The sequence below is a fragment of the Staurois parvus genome, unplaced genomic scaffold (assembly GCF_062004578.1).
Source record: "Staurois parvus isolate SC_StPar_1 unplaced genomic scaffold, SC_StPar_1.0 ptg000721l, whole genome shotgun sequence".
In the NCBI taxonomy this organism is placed as follows: domain Eukaryota; kingdom Metazoa; phylum Chordata; class Amphibia; order Anura; family Ranidae; genus Staurois; species Staurois parvus.
The window spans coordinates 962,999-986,311 of NW_028318517.1; the positions used below are offsets into that span (position 1 = coordinate 962,999).

Consider the following 23,313-nt stretch of genomic DNA (forward strand, 5'->3'; position numbering starts at 1 on the left):
CTCCACCCCTCTCTGCCAATCCCTTCACTGGCCTCCATTCAGTGTCCTCCACCCCTCTCTGCCAATCCATCCACTGGCTTCCCATTGCCCAACAGAAAAAATTCAAAACATTAACAATAACATATAAAGCCATTTATAACTCTCTTGTCTCTAAATATCACCCAAACCGTACTCTCTGCTTCTCACAAGACCTTCTACTCTCTAGCTCCCAGTCCATCCCCCACAGTTACTTCCTTTTGTACCACTAGCCCCTCCCTCCTAGATTGTAAGCTCCCAGGATCAGAGCCCTCCTAAGCCTCTTGTATTGAACTGTATTGTTGCTGTATTGTCTCCCGTTATATTGTAAAACTGTTGGCGCCATAAATCCTGTATAATAATAATAATATATAGTGTGGAAACCCAGATGAACCTCTTCAGGGGGAGGAGTTGATGATAATATATTTGCTCCCAAAGCTGGCCTACATGGTTCAGTTTTATCGTTCAGCCAGCGGGATGACCATAAAAACTGAAGTGATTCCCCCATCCACACATTGGAGGTGGATGGGGGAATCCTCCCCACTGCACTCTTGTATTCTGACAATGGGGGGACTCCTCCGCTCTCAGAATACACAGATCAGCACTGAAGCTATTGGCTGCAGCCGCTGGGGGAGTGGCTTTTATCCGGCAGTGGCCACACATGGATGGAAATGTGAGCGATCCCTGCTGAACCAGCTGAATTTCCATGGATCTATGGTCACCTTCAGTGACTTCCTCCCCTCCCCCTCATCTCCTTCATGATGGATGTCATGCTGAGATCATCTCCCATTGGCTGAGCAATATTCTCATTTGTCTCTCAGCTCCTTTTTGCTATTCCTCGTCCTGCCTGTTGTTTCCTTGGATTGATTTTCTGTGTAGTGACCCCTCTGGTGTGCACACCGACTACTAGTGTCATGAACTGCCCTATTGCACGTCGAGACTACCCTTACTTGAACCGCCCCGTGGTGTGCCCAGAGTATAGCTACCTGTGATGCCCCTGAGTGCTTGAGCCATCGCTACCCGTTGAGTCTCCGTGAGTCCGATGTCCCTATAAAGCTGGGTGGGAGCTGTGCTAGGCCAAACTCCACAACTAGAGTCCCGATGAGTCCCCGTGAGCCCGATGTCCCTAGAAAGCTGGGTGGGAGCTGTGCTAGGCCAGACTCCACAACTAGAGTCCCGATGAGTCCCCGTGAGCCCGATGTCCCTAGAAAGCTGGGTGGGAGCTGTGCTAGGCCAGATTCCACAGCTAGAGTCCCGTTGAGTCCCCGTGAGCCCGATGTCCCTAGAAAGCTGGGTGGGTGCTGTGCTAGGCCAAACTCCACAACTAGAGTCCCGTTGAGTCCCCGTGAGCCCAATGTCCCTAGAAAGCTGGGTGGGTGCTGTGCTAGGCCAGATTCCACAGCTGGAATCCCATTGAGTCCCCGTGAGCTGTTGTCCCTAGTACGTTGTGTAGGAGCTGTGTTGAGGCCAAATGCCACAGCCAAGTTCCCGTTGAGTCCCTGTGAGCCCGCTTACCGTGGGTGTCCCTATGAGCCACATGTTGCTGAGTGCCATGAACTGTCCGGATTGAGTGTCTTTCAGAGTTCAGTAAAGTTTTTGTGTGTTCCCCGTCTTCTTTGTGTGTTCTGTCCTGCCTACGCTTCCGTCACAAGGAGCTCTGGAGACAATTGTCTGCTATTTACACTCCGTTCCTCCGCACGTCACCTGATCACATGACAGCTTACTTCCACAGATTCCGGACAGATTTCTGGATGGTAAAGGTCAAAGTTCACTCTTCAGTTTAGGAGAGGTAGGACGCATCCAGGAACAAGGATTTGGTTTGCATGAGAGCCTCATATAGAGGACCCCTCAAATCTCCCCATCCAAATGTCCCTCCATCCGGAGTCAGAGAATCCCATAACATCACACTGACCTCAAAGCTCCTCCCAATGTCCCTCCATCCGGAGTCAGAGAATCCTATGACATCACACTGACCTCACAGCTCCTCCTCCCAATGTCCCTCCATCCAGAGTCAGAGAATCCTATGACATCACACTGACCTCACAGCTCCTCCTCCCAATGTCCCTCCATCCAGAGTCAGAGAATCCTATGACATCACACTGACCTCACAGCTCCTCCTCCCAATGTCCCTCCATCCAGAGTCAGAGAATCCTATGACATCACACTGACCTCACAGCTCCTCCCCCCCAATGTCCCTCCATCCAGAGTCAGATAATCCTATGACATCATACTTACCTCACAGCTCCTCCTCCCAAAGTCCCTCCATCTGGCTTTTTAAGTGTTCTTGCATGGCGACCACTTCCTGTTATCTCATATATATTCTTATTATTATAGCCAAATTTACCCCCCTAACTCCTCCCACAGTTGTTACACTACATAGACAGTAATATACCGAAACGTGTGGATTGTTCCCGATTGGTGTGCTATTTGTGGAACATTTTGCCGAACGGTCCACAAAATATCGCCGTATTTGTGGTGAAATTGGTCCCATAGGAATGAATGGCGGAATGTTCAAAACTAGAGTGTGAGCTGAAAATTCAGGACATGATTTTTCACAGTTACTCCATCCACTCCAGTTGTAGACTACTGGTAGAGGCAAGAACACGTCACACAATTTCCCCAGAAATTGTAGCTTTTCTAGTTTTTTATGTTCTTAGGATGTCAGCAGGTACTTGTTATTCTCACTAACACAGTGGGACTGTTTGTCCTGTTATATGTAATGACATCAGAACTGCTTACACCAAGCTTTATCCAGAGTTATGTGGGGGTCCTGTGGGGGGAAATTATACCTCAGCCTGAAGTGGGGCTTTAATAAAATGGAGACCTGAATGGAGAGGTGAGGAGGATTCTGGGAATATCATTTGATGTGACTCTTTGTGTTCAGATGTAGAGTTTTCCTCCTGTGAAGTCTGGAGATCATATGACATCACATTGCCTCCACCTCCCTCCCTGATAGAAGAGAGAAAGAAGAAGAAGATTCTAGAAGTCACCAGAGAGATCACTGAGCTGCTGACAGGAGAGGTGAGCGGTGCCGGGAATTCTGGGACATTCTCCAGTAACAGACAAGGGATGTGTCTGGATGGTGACTGTATCATTGTGTGTGTCAGGTTCCTATAAGGTGTCAGGGTGTCACTGTCTATTTCTCCATGGAGGAGTGGGAGTATTTAGAAGGACACAAGGATCTCTACAAGGACGTCATGATGGACAATCAGCCGCCCCTCACATCACCGGGTAAGAGGAGACTTTATTGTAAAGGAGAGAGCAGTACGGAGGATCCACCTAGATCCCCCATCATCTGATAAACACATAGAAACAATGGATTCAGTCAGTGTGTGTGTTTCCTACAGATGGATCCAGTCATGGGAACCCACCAGAGAGATGTCCCCGTCCTCTGTATTCCCGGGATTCCACACAGGAAGGTCACACCATCCCTCACAATCATCAGGTAGATGATGACAATTATTGGTAGTTGTGATTTATACACAGCATGTTTGTTACAATGAATGTTTTATTATATCTTTCAGAGTGGAATCCTCGGGGATGATAATATTGATGTTAAAGAAGAGTATAAAGAGGAGGATGAGGAATATGGAGTGATGGAGGAGTTTTCAGAAGGACACAAGGATATGATGGAGCCACCAAATACCAGGAACCCACCAGAGAGATGTCCCCGTCCTCTGTATTCCCGGGATTCCACACAGGAAGGTCACACCATCCCTCACCATCATCAGGTAGATGAGGAACAATCACTGATAGTATCATTAGGATCTGTACATTATCTGCATTGTTACCATTGATGGCATTTTTATTATATATTCAGAGTGGAAACCTGAGAGATCCTAAAGTTGAGGTTAAAGAAGAGATAAAGGAGGATGAGGATGGGGTGATGGAGGAGTCAGAGATTGCAGAAGAACACAAAGATCTGTACCAGGACACCATGGTGGAGTCATCCAGCTACAGGAACCCACCAGAGAGATGTCCCCGTCCTCTGTATTCCTGGGATTCCACACAGGAAGATCACACCATCCCTCACTATTACAAGGTTGGTGGGATGGAGCATCTAGAACATGGACTTGTAGAGACAATGTGTGGAGTTCTTTTATGTGACCTTATATCTTACAGATGACATTTTCTCTCATTTCCTTGATTTAGAGTGGAGATCCAATCGATATAGAATTTGAGGTGAAAGCAGAAGAAGAAGAGGCGTATGTGAGGGATGATCAGCAGTCTATGGAGGAGGATGGAATAACGGGGACATTTATAGAGGAGGACACTCCTACAGAGATCAGCACAGGTGGGTCATGAACACTAAATCCATTCCTCCACCCATACTGCTCACTGATTGGTCCAGAGTAGGGCGGGGACTGGGTGATATCAGCCTGTAATCCCCTGGTCACTTTCCTGAGCTGTGTTCCCCGTCCTGTATTCCTGGATTTCTCTCGGATAATCTTCCTTCTCTGTGCTGCAGACACAATTTATGTATCTAGACTGGATTTATGGAGGTTCTGGGGTTCAGCTGGCAGCATAATGTTGATTTTTCCTATAAGCATTGCATAATGTAGGCACCCAGGACATGTGACTGGGGTCTCCTGCCTTGTGCCTGACTCCTCCAGGGGACCTTCTCTGTTATCTGCTGGCTGTGCCGGGTGGAGGGATATGTCTGTAGTGTCTCAGACCCAAGTCACTGAGTGCAGTCTCAGGAGATGGGAGGCAGCGGTGTGGGACCTACATAGTTACATAGTTAGTCTGGCTGAAAAAAGACATCCATCTAGTTGTACCAATAAAAATAAAAGTTATAATCCGACACCCACAGCTGATCCACCAGAAGGCAAAAACCCAGCAAAGCACGATCCAATCTGCTCCTGCAGGGGAAAAAATTCCTTCCTGACCCCCTGAGAGGCAATCGGATATTCCCTGGATCAACTTTCCCTATAAATGTTACATCCAGTTATATTCTGTGTATCCAAGAAAGAATCCAGGACTTTCCTACAGCAACCCCCCCTTATGTATTATACATGGAGATCATATCCCCCCTTATGTATTATACATGGAGATCATATCCCCCCCTTATGTATTATACATGGAGATCATATCCCCCCCTTATGTATTATACATGGTGATCATATCCCCCCCTTATGTATTATACATGGAGATCATATCCCCCCTTATGTATTATACATGGAGATCATATCCCCCCTTATGTATTATACATGGAGATCATATCCCCCCCTTATGTATTATACATGGAGATCATATCCCCCCTTATGTATTATACATGGAGATCATATCCCCCCTTATGTATTATACATGGAGATCATATCCCCCCTTATGTATTATACATGGAGATCATATCCCCCTTATGTATTATACATGGAGATCATATCCCCCCTTATGTATTATACATGGAGATCATATCCCCCCTTATGTATTATACATGGAGATCATATCCCCCCTTATGTATTATACATGGAGATCATATCCCCCCTTATGTATTATACATGGAGATCATATCCCCCCCTTATGTATTATACATGGAGATCATATCCCCCTTATGTATTATACATGGAGATCATATCCCCCCTTATGTATTATACATGGAGATCATATCCCCCCTTATGTATTATACATGGTGATCATATCCCCCCTTATGTATTATACATGGAGATCATATCCCCCCTTATGTATTATACATGGAGATCATATCCCCCTTATGTATTATTCATGGAGATCATATCCCCCCTTATGTATTATACATGGAGATCACATCCCCCCTTATGTATTATACATGGAGATCACATCCCCCCTTATGTATTATACATGGAGATCATATCCCCCCTTATGTAGTATACATGGAGAGCATATCCCCCCCCTTATGTATTATACATGGAGATCATATCCCCCCTTATGTATTATACATGGAGATCATATCCCCCCTTATGTATTATACATGGAGATCATATCCCCCTTATGTATTATACATGGAGATCATATCCCCCCCTTATGTATTATACATGGAGATCATATCCCCCCCTTATGTATTATACATGGAGATCATATCCCCCCCTTATGTATTATACCTGGAGATCATATCCCCCCCTTATTTATTATACATGGAGATCATATCCCCCCTTATGTATTATACATGGAGATCATATTCCCCCTTATGTATTATACATGGTGATCATATCCCCCCCTTATGTATTATACATGGAGATCGTATCCCCCTTATGTATTATACATGGAGATCGTATCCCCCTTATGTATTATACATAGAGATCGTATCCCCCCTTATGTATTATACATGGAGATCATATCCCCCCTTATGTATTATACATGGAGATCATATCCCCCCTTATGTATTATACATGGAGATCATATCCCCCCTTATGTATTATACATGGTGATCATATCCCCCTTATGTATTATACATGGAGATCATATCCCCCTTATGTATTATACATGGAGATCATATCCCCCCTTATGTATTATACATGGTGATCATATCCCCCCTTATGTATTATACATGGAGATCATATCCCCCCTTATGTATTATACATGGAGATCATATCCCCCCTTATGTATTATACATGGAGATCATATCCCCCCTTATGTATTATACATGGAGATCATATCCCCCCTTATGTATTATACATGGTGATCATATCCCCCCCTTATATATTATACATGGAGATCATATCCCCCCCTTATGTATTATACATGGAGATCATATCCCCCCTTATGTATTATATATGGAGATCATATCCCCCCTTATGTATTATACATGGAGATCATATCCCCCCTTATGTATTATACATGGAGATCATATCCCCCCTTATGTATTATACATGGAGATCATATCCCCCTTATGTATTATACATGGAGATCATATCCCCCTTATGTATTATACATGGAGATCATATCCCCCCCTTATGTATTATACATGGAGATCATATCCCCCCTTATGTATTATACATGGAGATCATATCCCCCTTATGTATTATACATGGAGATCATATCCCCCCCTTATGTATTATACATGGAGATCATATCCCCCCTTATGTATTATACATGGAGATCATATCCCCCCTTATGTATTATACATGGTGATCATATCCCCCCCTTATATATTATACATGGATATCATATCCCCCCTTATGTATTATACATGGATATCATATCCCCCCTTATGTATTATACATGGAGATCATATCCCCCCTTATGTATTATACATGGAGATCATATCCCCCCTTATGTATTATACATGGAGATCATATCCCCCTTATGTATTATACATGGAGATCATATCCCCCCTTATGTATTATACATGGTGATCATATCCCCCTTATGTATTATACATGGATATCATATCCCCCCTTATGTATTATACATGGTGATCATATCCCCCCTTATGTATTATACATGGTGATCATATCCCCCCTTATGTATTATACATGGAGATCATATCCCCCCCTTATGTATTATACATGGTGATCATATCCCCCCTTATGTATTATACATGGAGATCATATCCCCCTTATGTATTATACATGGAGATCATATCCCCCCCTTATGTATTATACATGGAGATCATATCCCCCCTTATGTATTATACATGGAGATCATATCCCCCCTTATGTATTATACATGGTGATCATATCCCCCCCTTATATATTATACATGGATATCATATCCCCCCTTATGTATTATACATGGATATCATATCCCCCCTTATGTATTATACATGGAGATCATATCCCCCCTTATGTATTATACATGGAGATCATATCCCCCCTTATGTATTATACATGGAGATCATATCCCCCTTATGTATTATACATGGAGATCATATCCCCCCTTATGTATTATACATGGAGATCATATCCCCCTTATGTATTATACATGGAGATCATATCCCCCCCTTATGTATTATACATGGAGATCATATCCCCCCCTTATGTATTATACATAGAGATCATATGCCCCCCTTATGTATTATACATGGAGATCATATCCCCCCTTATGTATTATACATGGTGATCATATCCCCCCTTATGTATTATACATGGAGATCATATCCCCCCTTATGTATTATACATGGAGATCATATCCCCCTTATGTATTATACATGGATATCATATCCCCCCTTATGTATTGTACATGGAGATCATATCCCCCCTTATGTATTATACATGGAGATCATATCCCCCCTTATGTATTATACATGGAGATCATATCCCCCCCTTATGTATTATACATGGAGATCATATCCCCCCTTATGTATTATACATGGAGATCATATCCCCCTTATGTATTATACATGGAGATCATATCCCCCCTTATGTATTATACATGGAGATCATATCCCCCCCTTATGTATTATACATGGAGATCATATCCCCCTTATGTATTATACATGGAGATCATATCCCCCCCTTATGTATTATACATGGTGATCATATCCCCCCTTATGTATTATACATGGAGATCATATCCCCCCTTATGTATTATACATGGAGATCATACCCCCCTTATGTATTATACATGGAGATCATATCCCCCCTTATGTATTATACATGGAGATCATATCCCCCCCTTATGTATTATACATGGAGATCATATCACCCCTTATGTATTATACATGGAGATCATATCACCCCTTATGTATTATACATGGAGATCATATCCCCCCCTTAATCTCCTTTTCTCAGTAGAGAATACATTCAGTTCCTCTAATCTTTCCTCATAGCTGATCTCCTCCATGCCTCGTATCAGTTTGGTTGCCCTTCTCTGTACTTTCTCCAGTTCCCCAATGTTCTTTTTGCAAATTGATGCCCAAAACTGAAGTGCATATTCCAGATGAGGTATAACTAATGATATGTACCGGGGGGGAGGGGTAATATGATATATCTCTCTCTGGAGACTATACCTCTCCTAATACAAGAGAGGATTTTGCTTGCTTTAGAACCCGCAGCTTGCATTGCATGCTATTATTAAGATGGTAATCTACCAGAACCCCCAACACTGACCCCCCCAGATCCTTCTCCACCACTGACCCTTACCCCTCCAGATCCTTCTCCACAATTGCCCCGACATCCTTCTTCACCATTGACCCCCCCAGATCTTTCTCCACCATTTACCCCCCCAGATCTTTCTCCACATTGACCCCTCCATATCTTTCTCTGCCATTGACCCCCCAGATCCTTCTTCACCATTGACCTCCCCAGATCCTTCTCCACCATTGACCTCCCCAGATCCTTCTCCACCATTGACCTCCCCAGATCCTTCTCCACCATTGCCCCTCAGATACTTCTCCACCATTTCCCTGGAGATTCTTCTCCACCATTAACCCCTCCCCCCATATCCTTCTCCACCATTGCCCCCCCCCAGTATTACCCCCCTAGTATGTATGATGCATGCATATTCTTAGCCCCCAAGTGCAGAACCTTACATTTATCACCATTAGCCCTCATTGGCCCCATAGTCCCCCAATTACACAGAACATTGAGGTCGGCTTGTAAGTTGGAGACATCCTGTAAGGACGTTATTCCCCGGCACAGCTTGGTGTCATCTGCAAAGACTGAAATGGGGTTTATAATCTCACACCCCATATTGTTTATATATATATTAATAAGTAAGGGTCCCAACACTGAACCCTGGGGTACCCCACTAATAACACTGAACCTTGGGGTACACCACTAATAACACTGAACCTTGGGGTACCCCACTAATAACAGTGAACCCTGGGGTACCCCACTAATAACACTGAACCTTGGGGTACCCCACTAATAACACTGAACCTTGGGGTACCACACTAATAACACGGAACCTTGGGGTACCCCACTAATAACACTGAACCTTGGGGTACCCCACTAATAACACTGAACCCTGGGGTACCCCACTAATTACACTGAACCCTAAGGTACCCCACTAATTACACTGAACCTTGGGGTACCCCACTAATAACACTGAACCTTGGGGTACCCCACTGATAACACTGAACCCTGGGGAACCCCACTAATAATACTGAACCTTGGGGTACATCACTAACCCCTTCCATATCGGGCACTTTTACCCCCTTCCTGCCCAGGCCAGTTTTCAGCTTTCAGCGCTCTCACACTTTGAATGACAATTGCGCGGTCATACAACACTGTACCCAAACTTAAATTCTGGGGATATCTGGCCTACAGTGATTGGTCACAGCAGGTCACTTGGTACTGACAATGGGGCAGGTACACAGATCTGTCATTGGCCGTGTCTGAGGTAGATGGCCAGAGACAGATCGCGCCACTGCGTGGCTCTACGGGCATGCAAACTGCGCATACCTGGAAGTATGCCAAATGGCTTCTACGCAGAGGAATGAAGTTGGCGGGAACCGGCTAATAAGTCTGAACCTTGGGGTACATCACTGATGACACTGAAAGTTGGGGTACCCCACTGATAACACTGACCCTTAGGGTACCCCATTTATAACATTGAACCCCGGGTTCCCCACTAATACTGAACCCCGGGGTACCCCACTAGTAACACTGAACCTTGGGGTACCCTACTAATACTGAACCTTTGGCGTACACCACTGATGACACTGAACCTTGTTGTACACCACTAATGACACTGAACCTTGGGGTACCCCAATAATCACACAACCTTGGCGTACTCCACTAATCACACTGAACCCCACTAATTACACTGAATCTTGGGGTACCCCACTAACAAAGAACCTTGGGGTACACCACTGATGACACTGAAACTTGGGGTACCCCACTAATAACACTGAACCTTGGGGTACCCCACTGACACTCCCAGACCATTCAGAGTATGAATCATTACCCACTACTCTCTGAATACAATATTTTAGCCAGTTTTCTATCCATTTACATTCAGATTTTTCCAGCCCATAGACTTTACCTTACACATTAGCCGTGTGTGGGGAACTGTGTCCAAGTATACCACATCCACTGCCACCCCTCTGTCCAAGTATACCACGTCCACCACCACCCCTCTGTCCAAGTATACCACGTCCACCGCCACCCCTCTGTCCAAGTATACCACGTCCACCGCCACCCCTCTGTCCAAGTATACCACGTCCACCGCCACCCCTCTGTCCAAGTATACCACGTCCACCGCCACCCCTCTGTCCAAGTATACCACGTCCACCGCCACCCCTCTGTCCAAGTATACCACGTCCACCGCCACCCCTCTGTCCAAGTATACCACGTCCACCGCCACCCCTCTGTCCAAGTATACCACGTCCATCGCCACCCCTCTGTCCAAGTATACCACGTCCACCGCCACCCCTCTGTCCAAGTATACCACGTCCACCGCCACCCCTCTGTCCAAGTATACCACGTCCACCGCCACCCCTCTGTCCAAGTATACCACGTCCACCGCCACCCCTCTGTCCAAGTATACCACGTCCACCGCCACCCCTCTGTCCAAGTATACCACGTCCACCGCCACCCCTCTGTCCAAGTATACCACGTCCACCGCCACCCCTCTGTCCAAGTATACCACATCCACCGCCACCCCTCTGTCCAAGTATACCACGTCCACCGCCACCCCTCTGTCCAAGTATAACACGTCCACCGCCATCCCTCTGTCCAAGTATACCACGTCCACCATCACTCCTCTTTCCAAGTATACCACGTCCACCGCCACCCCTCTGTCCAAGTATACCACGTCCACTGCCACCCCTCTGTCCAAGTATACCACGTCCACCGCCACCCCTCTTTCCAAGTATACCACATCAACCGCCACCCCTCTGTCCAAGTATACCACGTCCACCGCAACCCCTCTGTCCAAGTATACCACGTCCACCGCCACCCGTTCTTTCCAAGTATACCATGTACCCCGCCACCCCTCTGTCCAAGTATATCACGTCCACCACCACCTCTCTGTCCAAGTATACCACGTCCACCGCCACCCCTCTGTCCATGTATACCACGTCTACAGCCACCCCTCTGTCCAAGTAAACCTCGTCCACAGCCACCCCTCTGTCCAAGGATTTGCTCACCTCCAATCTAACCTGTTTCATGATGGTTTAATCCCAGCTCACCTCTACATGTTGTCTACAGTAAACATTTAAGCTTCCACTGATTACAGAATACTAATACTGAGAGTCCTGACCCTTATACTATATAACTTGTACATTACATACTCCTGACCCCTGCACTATATACTCTATGTTGTACATTACATACTCCTGACCCCTGCACTATATACTCTATGTTGTACATTACATACTCCTGACCCCTGCACTATATACTCTATGTTGTACATTACATACTCCTGACCCCTGCACTATATACTCCATGTTGTACATTACATACTCCTGACCCCTGCACTATATACTCTATGTTGTACATTACATTCTCCTGACCCCTGCACTATATACTCTATGTTGTACATTACATACTCCTGACCCCTGCACTATATACTTAATGTTGTACATTACATATTCCTGACTTCTGCTCTCCCCCCACTGCTATATATACACATAATATGGATTCTCTTTTGTTACACCCATTTCCTCCCAGCTGGACATTTTATATCGGATGATGTGATTGGAGCACAGACTTTTACATGGTGGTAATAATGTGATAACATCCTCCAACGTTGGACCCTTAAACAGAAAGTGATAATGAGGGAGGAGTCAATACCCCAATGATGGTGGTCTTCAGGATCAGTCCAGTCTTCATCTTGGTTGTTCTCCCCCATCCTCACTCTCTGACCTCTGGTGGGGCTCAGCCCCGCTGTTCTTCATGACTAAATCATGGACTAAATAAGGAAGTGCAATACTTCTTGTGTTGGGAAGATGGCGATGAGTGATAGAGGGGGTGGGGACCCTCGTCCTATAATCCCCTCATCACTGTCCCTCCTATAAAAGACAGTTCTGGTTGTTTCCTCACTCTCTGACTAAGGTCCATGAATAAAGAAATGACCTGGTAGGAGATCAGAGGAGCCATTTCCTAGTTCCCTTGAGGGTGGAATTGTAAGCTCCTCAGAGACCAAGCTGCCTGATGTGGGCGGAGTCCTGGTTTGGGGGAACCAATCAGCTCCTGTCTAGTAATCTTTGTCTTTGTATTTTAGTCCATGGCCGGGAGATGAGGAAAACCTCCGAGGATTGTCTCACTTTGTCTCCAGACTGGAAAGTAGAAGATGAGGACATCACACAGTATAGTCCAGGAGAAAACCCGGCTCCCTCCAATGTCCATCCGGCACCACCCAGTGTAGATGGACCATCGGATTCCTCGCATCCTGAGGAACCTCAGACTGTGCGGGACCGGGCCGGCCTTCTAACAGGGAAGAGATTCTTCTGTCCTGAGTGCGGGAAGGGTTTCCACTATAATTCTAAACTGAATGTGCATAAACAATCTCACACGGGAGAGAAGCCATATTCCTGTCCTGAGTGTGGAAAATGTTTTTCATTTAAGTGCGATCTTTATACTCATCAGAGATCTCACACGGGGGAGAACCCATATTCCTGTCCTGAGTGCGGGAAATGTTTTTTAAGGAAGTCCCATCTTACAAAACATCAAAAATCTCACACAGGGGAGAAGCCATATTCCTGTCCTGAGTGTGGGAAATGTTTTTCAGAGAAGTCCAGTCTTTACACACATCAGAGATCTCACACAGAGGAGAAGACATATTCCTGTCCTGAGTGTGGGAAATGTTTTTCAAGCAACTCCCATCTTTACAAACATCAGAGATCTCACACAGGGGAGAAGCCATTTTCCTGTCCTGAGTGTGGGAAATGTTTTTCAGAGAAGTCCAGTCTTTACAGACATCAGAGATCTCACATGGGGAAGAAGCCATATTGCTGTTCTGAGTGTGGGAAATGTTTTTCAGACAAGTCCCATCTTTCCAAACATCAGCGATCTCACACAGGGGAGAAGCCGTATTCCTGTCCTGAGTGTGGGAAATGTTTTACAGAGACGTCCAGTCTTTACAGACATCAGAGATCTCACACGGGGGAGAAGCCGTATTCCTGTTCTGAGTGTGGGAAATGTTTTTCAGTGAAGTGGCATCTTAACACACATCAGAGATCTCACACGGGGGAGAAGCCATATTCCTGTCCTGAGTGTGGGAAATGTTTTTCACAGAAGTCCCATCTTTACACACATCAGAGATGTCACACGGGGGAAAAGCCGTATTCCTGTCCTGTGTGCGGGAAATGTTTTTCAGACAAGTCCCATCTTTCTAAACATCAGAGATCTCACACAGGGAAGAAGCCATATTCCTGTTCTGAGTGTGGGAAATGTTTTTTACAGAAGTCCCATCTTTACACACATCAGAGATGTCACACGGGGGAAAAGCCGTATTCCTGTCCTGAGTGCGGGAAATGTTTTTCAGACAAGTCCCATCTTCCCAAACATCAGAGATCTCACACAGGGGAGAAGCCGTATTCCTGTCCTGAGTGTGGGAAATGTTTTTCAAGTAACTTCAATCTTTCCAAACATCAGAGATCTCACACGGGGGAGAAGCCACTTTCCTGTCCTGAGTGAGGGAAATGTTCCTCACTGAAGTCCTGTCTTCCTGTACATCAGGGGGTCCCACACAACCCTGGAGGTGTATTAGTGCCTTGAGTGCGGGAAATGTCTTCTAGATGAATGTTGCTGGACATCCCAGCTCTCATGTGGGGAAGAAGCACACCCTGATATACACCTCAGATATACTCCATGGCTGATCTTCATCATGGAAGAAACAGTTGATAAGGAGATGAGAGGCCCCCAAATACATGGATGAAGTGCAGTAAATGTCGGGGTGCAGAGTGGTCAGTAGATCCTAGAAATGAAGGACACAACTTCAGCCCTTCTTGGGTGTCGGAGTTGCGTTTCCTGATAATGATATAGCGGGTTACAGAGCTAGAAGCCGGGAGAGCCCAGATCTCGTTATCGGGGAACTTTACACAGACAACAAGAACTTCTGAAGTTGATGTCCTTCATTTCAAGGCTCTACAGAACAGTGGTGACCCCGAAGCGTCTCTCTGTCTTCAGTCCATCCTTCTCCCATCCCCCAACAGGAGGGAAGGAGAACTCCGCCCCAAACTAGGGGGGAACTTTCCTCTCATTATTTCCCTTGGCTTCTGTGTGGGTTTGGGTGGTTGGAGGAGTGCGGCACGAGAGGGAACACAGCTTGTTGTTCTATGTCTACATATGGGGTCTGGGTAGAGGGGATCCACCGGAAAATATTTCTACTCTTTGATTTTGTGCAAATCGTTTCTGTTTTCACTTTGAAGGGCGATATTATGTGTGGTTTGTAAAAGGGATTGGCCCAATAGTTACCACCTCACTTAGAGAATAGATGAACTACTATGACCAGCATTCATTCAGCCATGTCACATGTTGGGATCTTTTCTACAATACTTTGTTATAATAATGGAACACGTTGTGTATTGTATTGTACACCAATAATAATGACTCCGCCCCCACATTCCAGACAAGGGATCTTCCTGACCAATCAGATTCTTTCCTTTGGTATTTCCTGATTCTATGATTACAATCTTGTTAGAAGTAAAACTATAATAAAGAATTTATTGAGTGAAAAGAATTGTGTGTGTCGGGGCCACGATGGGGATCTCTGGGGCCCAAACATTTCTCACAGGAGACACTTTACAAGCCTTTACAGGTCATCCAGTTTCTGGTTCACCATGAATAATGGCCCAGAGTGCAGGGGTCAGGAGACTACTTCATACAGCCCTGCAAACAAAGTGCAGTGGTCAGGAGTATGTGATTTCAATCCCAGAGTACAGAGTGTAGTGGTCAGGAGTATGTGATTTCCATCCCAGAGTACAGAATGTAGTGGTCAAGAGTATGTGATTTACATCCCAGAGTACAGAGTGTAGTGGTCAGGAGTATGTGATTTCCCTCCCAGAGTGCAGAGTGTAGTGGTCAGGAGTATGTGATATACATCCCAGAGTACAGTGTGTAGTGGTCAGGAGTATGTGATTTACATCCAAGAGTATCGAATGTAGTGGTCAGGAGTATGTGATTTCCATCCGAGAGTACAGAGTGCAGTGGTCAGGAGTATGTGATTTTCATCCCAGAGTACAGAATGTAGTGGTCAGGAGTATGTGATTTCCATCCCAGAGTACAGAGTGTAGTGGTCAGGAGTATGTGATTTACATCCCAGAGTACAGAGTGTAGTGGTCAGGAGTATGTGATTTACATCCCAGAATACAGAATGTAGTGGTCAGGAGTATGTGATTTACATCCCAGAATACAGAATGCAGTGGTCAGGAGTATGTGATTTACTTCCCAGAGTACAGTGTGTAGTGGTCAGGAGTATGTGATTTACATCCCAGAGTACAGAATGTAGTGGTCAGGAGTATGTGATTTACATCCCAGAGTGCAGTTTTCAGGAGTATGTGATTTACATCCCAGAGTACAGAGTGTAGTGGTCAGGAGTATGTGATTTACATCCCAGAATACAGAGTGCAGTGGTCAGGAGTATGTGATTTATATCCCAGAGTACAGAGTGTAGTGGTCAGGAGTATGTGATTTACACCCCAGAGTGCAGTTTTCAGGAGTATGTGATTTACATCCCAGAGTACAGAGTGTAGTGGTCAGGAGTATGTGATTTCCCTCCCAGAGTACACAGTGTAGTGGTCAGGAGTATGTAATTTACATCCCAGAATACAGAATGTAGTGGTCAGGAGTATGTGATTTACATCCCAGAGTACAGTGTGTAGTGGTCAGGAGTATGTGATTTACATCCCAGAGTACAGAATGTAGTGGTCAGGAGTATGTGATTTCCATCCGAGAGTACAGAGTGCAGTGGTCAGGAGTATGTGATTTTCATCCCAGAGTACAGAATGTAGTGGTCAGGAGTATGTGATTTCCATCCCAGAGTACAGAGTGTAGTGGTCAGGAGTATGTGATTTCCATCCCAGAGTACAGAGTGTAGTGGTCAGGAGTATGTGATTTACATCCCAGAATACAGTGTGTGGTCAGGAGTATGTGATTTACATCCCAGAGTACAGAATGTAGTGGTCAGGAGTATGTGATTTACATCCCAGAGTACAGAGTGCAGTGGTCAGGAGTATGTGATTTTCATCCCAGAGTACAGAATGTAGTGGTCAGGAGTATGTGATTTCCATCCCAGAGTACAGAGTGTAGTGGTCAGGAGTATGTGATTTACATCCCAGAGTACAGAGTGTAGTGGTCAGGAGTATGTGATTTACATCCCAGAATACAGAATGTAGTGGTCAGGAGTATGTGATTTACATCCCAGAATACAGAATGCAGTGGTCAGGAGTATGTGATTTACTTCCCAGAGTACAGTGTGTAGTGGTCAGGAGTATGTGATTTACATCCCAGAGTACAGAATGTAGTGGTCAGGAGTATGTGATTTACATCCCAGAGTGCAGTTTTCAGGAGTATGTGATTTACATCCCAGAGTACAGAGTGTAGTGGTCAGGAGTATGTGATTTACATCCCAGAATACAGAGTGCAGTGGTCAGGAGTATGTGATTTATATCCCAGAGTACAGAGTGTAGTGGTCAGAAGTATGTGATTTACACCCCAGAGTGCAGTTTTCAGGAGTATGTGATTTACATCCCAGAGTACAGAGTGTAGTGGTCAGGAGTATGTGATTTCCCTCCCAGAGTACACAGTGTAGTGGTCAGGAGTATGTGATTTACATCCCAGAATACAGAATGTAGTGGTCAGGAGTATGTGATTTACATCCCAGAGTACAGTGTGTAGTGGTCAGGAGTATGTGATTTACATCCCAGAGTACAGAATGTAGTGGTCAGGAGTATGTGATTTCCATCCGAGAGTACAGAGTGCAGTGGTCAAGAGTATGTGATTTATATCCCAGAGTACAGAGTGTAGTGGTCAGGAGTATGTGATTTACACCCCAGAGTGCAGTTTTCAGGAGTATGTGATTTACATCCCAGAGTACAGAGTGTAGTGGTCAGGAGTATGTGATTTCCCTCCCAGAGTACACAGTGTAGTGGTCAGGAGTATGTGATTTACATCCCAGAATACAGAATGTAGTGGTCAGGAGTATGTGATTTACATCCCAGAGTACAGTGTGTAGTGGTCAGGAGTATGTGATTTACATCCCAGAGTACAGAATGTAGTGGTCAGGAGTATGTGATTTCCATCCGAGAGTACAGAGTGCAGTGGTCAGGAGTATGTGATTTTCATCCCAGAGTACAGAATGTAGTGGTCAGGAGTATGTGATTTCCATCCCAGAGTACAGAGTGTAGTGGTCAGGAGTATGTGATTTCCATCCCAGAGTACAGAGTGTAGTGGTCAGGAGTATGTGATTTACATCCCAGAATACAGTGTGTAGTGGTCAGGAGTATGTAATTTATTATTATTATTATTATTATTACTACGAGTTTATATAGCGCCAAAGGGTTTGCTCAGCGCTGTACAATAGAGGGGGGACAATACATGGCACAGTACAACAACAACAACAAACAACGTACGAGGGGTAAGAGGGCCCTACTCTTTCGAGCTTACAATCTAGGTGGGAGGGGGTAAAGGTACAGTAGGAAGTGGCTGAGGGGAATGAGGGGTGGGAGGAAAGAGGGAGAATGGCCGTTAGGTGAGGGTGGGGTAGGCTTCCCTGAAGAGATGGGTTTTGAGGGAGCGCCTGAATGTGAGGAGGGAAGGCGACAGTCTGATGGATTGGGGCAGTGAGTTCCAGAGGATGGGGGAGGACCTGGAGAAGTCCTGCAGTCGTGTATGGGAGGAGGAGACCAGGGAGCAGGATAGAAGGAGGTCCAGTGAGGAGCGAAGGGTACGGGTAGGGCGGTACTTGGGGATCAGGTTGGTGAGGTAGTCAGGGGCAGTGTTGTGAACGGCTTTGTAGGTCAGGGTTAGGAGTTTAAATTTGATGCGTTGGGCAATCGGGAGGCAGTGGAGGGAGAGGCAGAGGGGGGTGGCAGAGGTGGAGCGGGTGGTGAGGTGGATGAGTCTGGCAGCTGAGTTCAGGATGGTCTGGAGCGGGGAGAGCCTGCACTTGGGTAGGCCGGCGAGAAGAGAATTACAGTAGTCAAGGCGTGAGATGATGAGGGAGTGTACTAGAAGTTTGGTGGTGTCTGGGGTGAGGAAGGAGCGTATCTTGGCAATGTTGCGGAGATGGAGCCTGCATGTGTTTGTGAGTGATTGGACATGCGGTTGGAAGGAGAGGTTCGAGTCAAGAATGACGCCAAGGACTTTGGCTTGCGGGGCGGGAGTGATAGTGGAGTTGTTGGTGATGATGGATAGGATAGGGGGGGGGGTGTTGGCAGGGGGAAAGACGAGAAGCTCGGTTTTGGAGAGGTTGAGCTTGAGGTGTTGTGGGCTTTTGAATTATGTCTCAAAAACATGATTTATCAAGACATAATCCTATATAACATCAAGTCAGCATAGCCGGATGTTAAGGGGTTAATTTGTCTTGGTTGGAAAGTCAATGACCATCTAGCTAGAGAAATGTAATGGGTGAAGGGATTGTTTTTCTTTCCTCCTAGAGACAATACTATTTTGAAGTTCTACAGGTGATCAAACACCATTATTCAGACTTCAATAAGCAGGTAAACATATACAAGGTCTGGACATGACAATAGAGGAACCAAACTGATTGTCTGAGAGCTTACCCAAACCTTGTAGAGTGTGATGAACTAACAGACCTCTGAAACTATTACCATATACTATTGTTCACCAAGGGTGAAAGCATTAACAATTGTTTACCATGAGCCCAATACAAGGGCCATGCAAATAGAGAGTTTTTTCCCTACACAGAGAAAATGTTGATTCTGAAACAAAGGGGTGAAATTCAGGACATTTAAGTTTAAAAGTTCACTGTATATCATGACAAAAATATACTACAAAAACATATCATAAATAAGATGTTATAGATTTTAAACACCACTAAATACTCAGCAATGGGAACTATATATCACTAATTTGAGTATTGAGATGATGGGAAGTAAGATGTATTATAGACTAGCATTAGTTACATGTCTTATCAGGAAACAAACAGGATGGTACTTCAAGGAGGAATAACCGAATATACACCTATATTCCATGGTCCCTATTTAGAATAATATAGGTATCACTGCTATATCTGGATAGAGCCGTATATTTTATTCCTGAAATTACCTGAAGATTCCACCCAAGGTATGAGTCATCTCAAATACTCACATTGTTCTGTGATACATGACCGCCACCTGGCGGGCAGGTGAGAAATAGCTTATGTACACACATTTCTCAACTAGCCAATCAGGAAGCCTGGTGGGAAGGTATCTTAGAACAATGGACTAGTGGATATAAAAGCCCATGTGCTTTAAGGAAAAGAGATCCCTCATAAAAACCTCATGGAAAGACCTGACATCTGAAGAAGATCTGCTGAATAACTACTCTTCCATCTTTTCAAACTTCCTAAAACTTTAAACCTCTAATCTGATAACTTCCTACATTCTCCCCTACTGAGAATCTTTCACTTGCCCTATATATCAGTCTAAAGGCGTTCCACTGCCAGCTAAATCCACGGGCGAGTTGCCTAGTCTGAATTCCGGGTGTGGTGAGATATTTATTTGATTTTTGTATTAATTATTTTCTCTGTTGTGTGGAATCATAAAATTACCTCAGTGTATCATAACAATATTGGGTAGTTAGATATATGTAGAAAGATACTGTGTTACTGTTAAAAATTGTTTATTGCCATATTATAATTTTTTCATATTTCATAATTTATTGAATATTAATAACCAGAGTATCATATATCAAGGGCTTGCTTCTTGCAATCCTATGGCCACGGCTTGTAAGAATATAACCTTTGAGATATTCGAAATTATTAATTATTAATAAATTTAATAAATATCATATCATTTAAAATTTGTGATTGATGTAATTAGTTAGAGACCTTATTAGTGTGTCTTACATTGGTAGGATATATTTTTGATTGTGTGTACCAATATTCATTTATCACCAGTCTTTTGCGTTTTGTGTTAATATATATATAATTTTTGTACATAAATAAATTTTTATATTTATCTATTATAAGGCAAATTTTGTGTGTATGGTACGAAATCATATTGGCTAAAAGAATTCAAGGTATAATAATAAGTGGTGATCAAATTATCAAAGTGTCCAAATTATTGGTTTACTAAATATTTGCCGTATTTTAACGGCTGGAGGCACTGTAATATTTCATCTAAGGGAAAGGGACACGCCCTTTATAAATAATATATATCCTTACATAAACCACCACAACATAATTTTGGAGGCGCTGCTGAGAGTCATAGAAATCGTACCATAACACAAAACGCACTGGTGATTGTATATTTGTACACTTTATCAAACATATATTTTGTATCAAAATGGCATCCAGTAATCACGGATCCACCTCTTCCAAGCATAACGAGGAAAATATGGCGGCTCAAGGCATTGAGCAGGAAGTTATGAAGCCAGCTCGGAAAGCTGCCGGTGCTTGGCAGAAGTATGTTGAAAATGAAGTAATAAATTATCTCCGCAAGAGATTGAATTTGGGGGATAGCAATAATGAATTTGTGGATGAAGAGAAAGAGCAGGCCATGAGTACCTTTGAGGACCTGTTCAACCAAAAGGGCCAGGTTGTTGGGTTTTTAATAGCATTTGCTGGAGCAGAAAGTGATAGAAGCCGTGACAGACTTCTCCTAGAAGCTTGGCCCATGTTATGGTTCATGACCGCTGGAGCTGCCCAGCGGACCATGACTCTAAGGGAAGAGTTGTCAGAGGCCCGCCTCTTGTTAGAAAGCAAAAATCAGGACATTGAGTCTTTGAAAGGGAAGCTTGGTCATGCCGGTATTCGTTTAGACGAATCCGAGAAACATTATGATAGATTGGTCGGAGACTTTCGAAGTGCTCAAGACCTATATGAAAGAAACTTTCAGGAATTAAAACAACTTCAAAAGAAGTATCAGGACTTAAAAGATGAGGTGGAGTACTTCAGATCAGAGAGGTTATCTCCTGTCAAAATTAAAGTTCACCCAGGGGATAAGCATGACCAGTCAGAACTTACCTTGATAAAATCTGAGCAGAAAACTCTGGAGGAGCAGATTATAAGGTTGACGGCCCAAATAAATTCTGGGGTCCAAAGACGGACCAACCCAGTCAAGCCAGAGGCTGATGAGCGGAGATACCCGCATCACAGCGAAGTATCTGATAGTGAGTCAGGGTCAGAATATAGGTCACCTCCTAGGCTTTCAAGATACACTCCAGAGCGCTCTGAAGAAAAGTATGAGGTTTCATATAGGCAGGAAGGGAAATCCCAGGGGTCATTCAGGAGATATGACACCCCAAAGGTTATTAAGTTCCTGAAGGACACTGTTCCTATGTTTTCTAAGAAAGGGTCCCTTGAGATCACCGAACACATGAGAACATATGAACAGACGTTAGAGATTCTGGGCATTAGAGATGACCACACCAAAATAGAATTGCTGCCATGGGTGTTTGAAGAGAAATACCGGCAATTCTTTGAGACCTTGAGGGCCTATTCCAATCAGTCCTGGAGAGAGGTTAAACATAAGTGCCACATGGAATTTGGGCCTTATAAAACTGTAACCTCTGCCAAGGCTGCGGCCTACAATTTAAAGTGTGGTCCTCACCAAAGCCCTGCAGAATTTCTGGCTGTCCTCAGAAATGCCTATTTCCTGGCTGAAAAGGATCCCAATCCTAACCAGCCAGAATTCAAGACACTATTCTATGAAGCATTACCTGCTTACATAAAATTGGGACTTGCAAAGGATTACAGAAAGGGATGCTCTCTTGATTGGTTGGTGAGAGAGAGTGACTATTTATTCTCGATCCAACAGTCCAGTGAGGGCGGGATAAAAAGAGAACCTAAAAATAGCCCCAAGATAGTAGCAGCCACTACCGTCTCCCCTCCAAATCCAAATTTGCAGGCAGAGAAGAAATCATATGCGGAAGTAGTCCGTGGGGGTGAAACCAATGGTTCCCCTAGATTTGTACCTCAAACCCAGCAAGTGAAGGAGGTCCAAAACTTTGCACCCCAAAACCAGTGGGTGAGAAAGGATAGACAAAAGCCAGGGAACTACGGTAGTGGAAGTGAGAAGAATAAAAAGTATGGTAAGGGTCAGTACAGTGATGAGAATCAAAGGAGGCAATGGTATCCTCAGAGGTTCTATTATCCTCGCCAAAACCAACATGGGAATTTTTATGGGAACCCCAATTTCAACAGGCCCCATAATTACAATAAGAATCCCAATTTTAATAAAAACTCCGACTTCCAAAGATTTCCTCCACGCCAAGAACACCCTCAAGCTCAAAGGGGGGATACAGTACCCCAGGCTCCCTTTAATAACAG

General features: G+C 44.5%; 1 protein-coding gene across 1 annotated transcript in view; it reads left to right on the forward strand.

Annotated features, from left to right (window-relative positions):
• The window catches only part of LOC149445407 (uncharacterized), a 127,972-nt gene that overhangs the window by 51,862 nt on the left and 52,797 nt on the right, over nt 1-23,313 (forward strand). Inside the window, exon 2 of the mRNA XM_089653828.1 lies at nt 13,369-14,448. Coding sequence (XP_089509954.1) covers nt 13,369-14,448 — 1,080 coding nt within the window. The remainder of the gene's footprint in view (nt 1-13,368; nt 14,449-23,313) is intronic.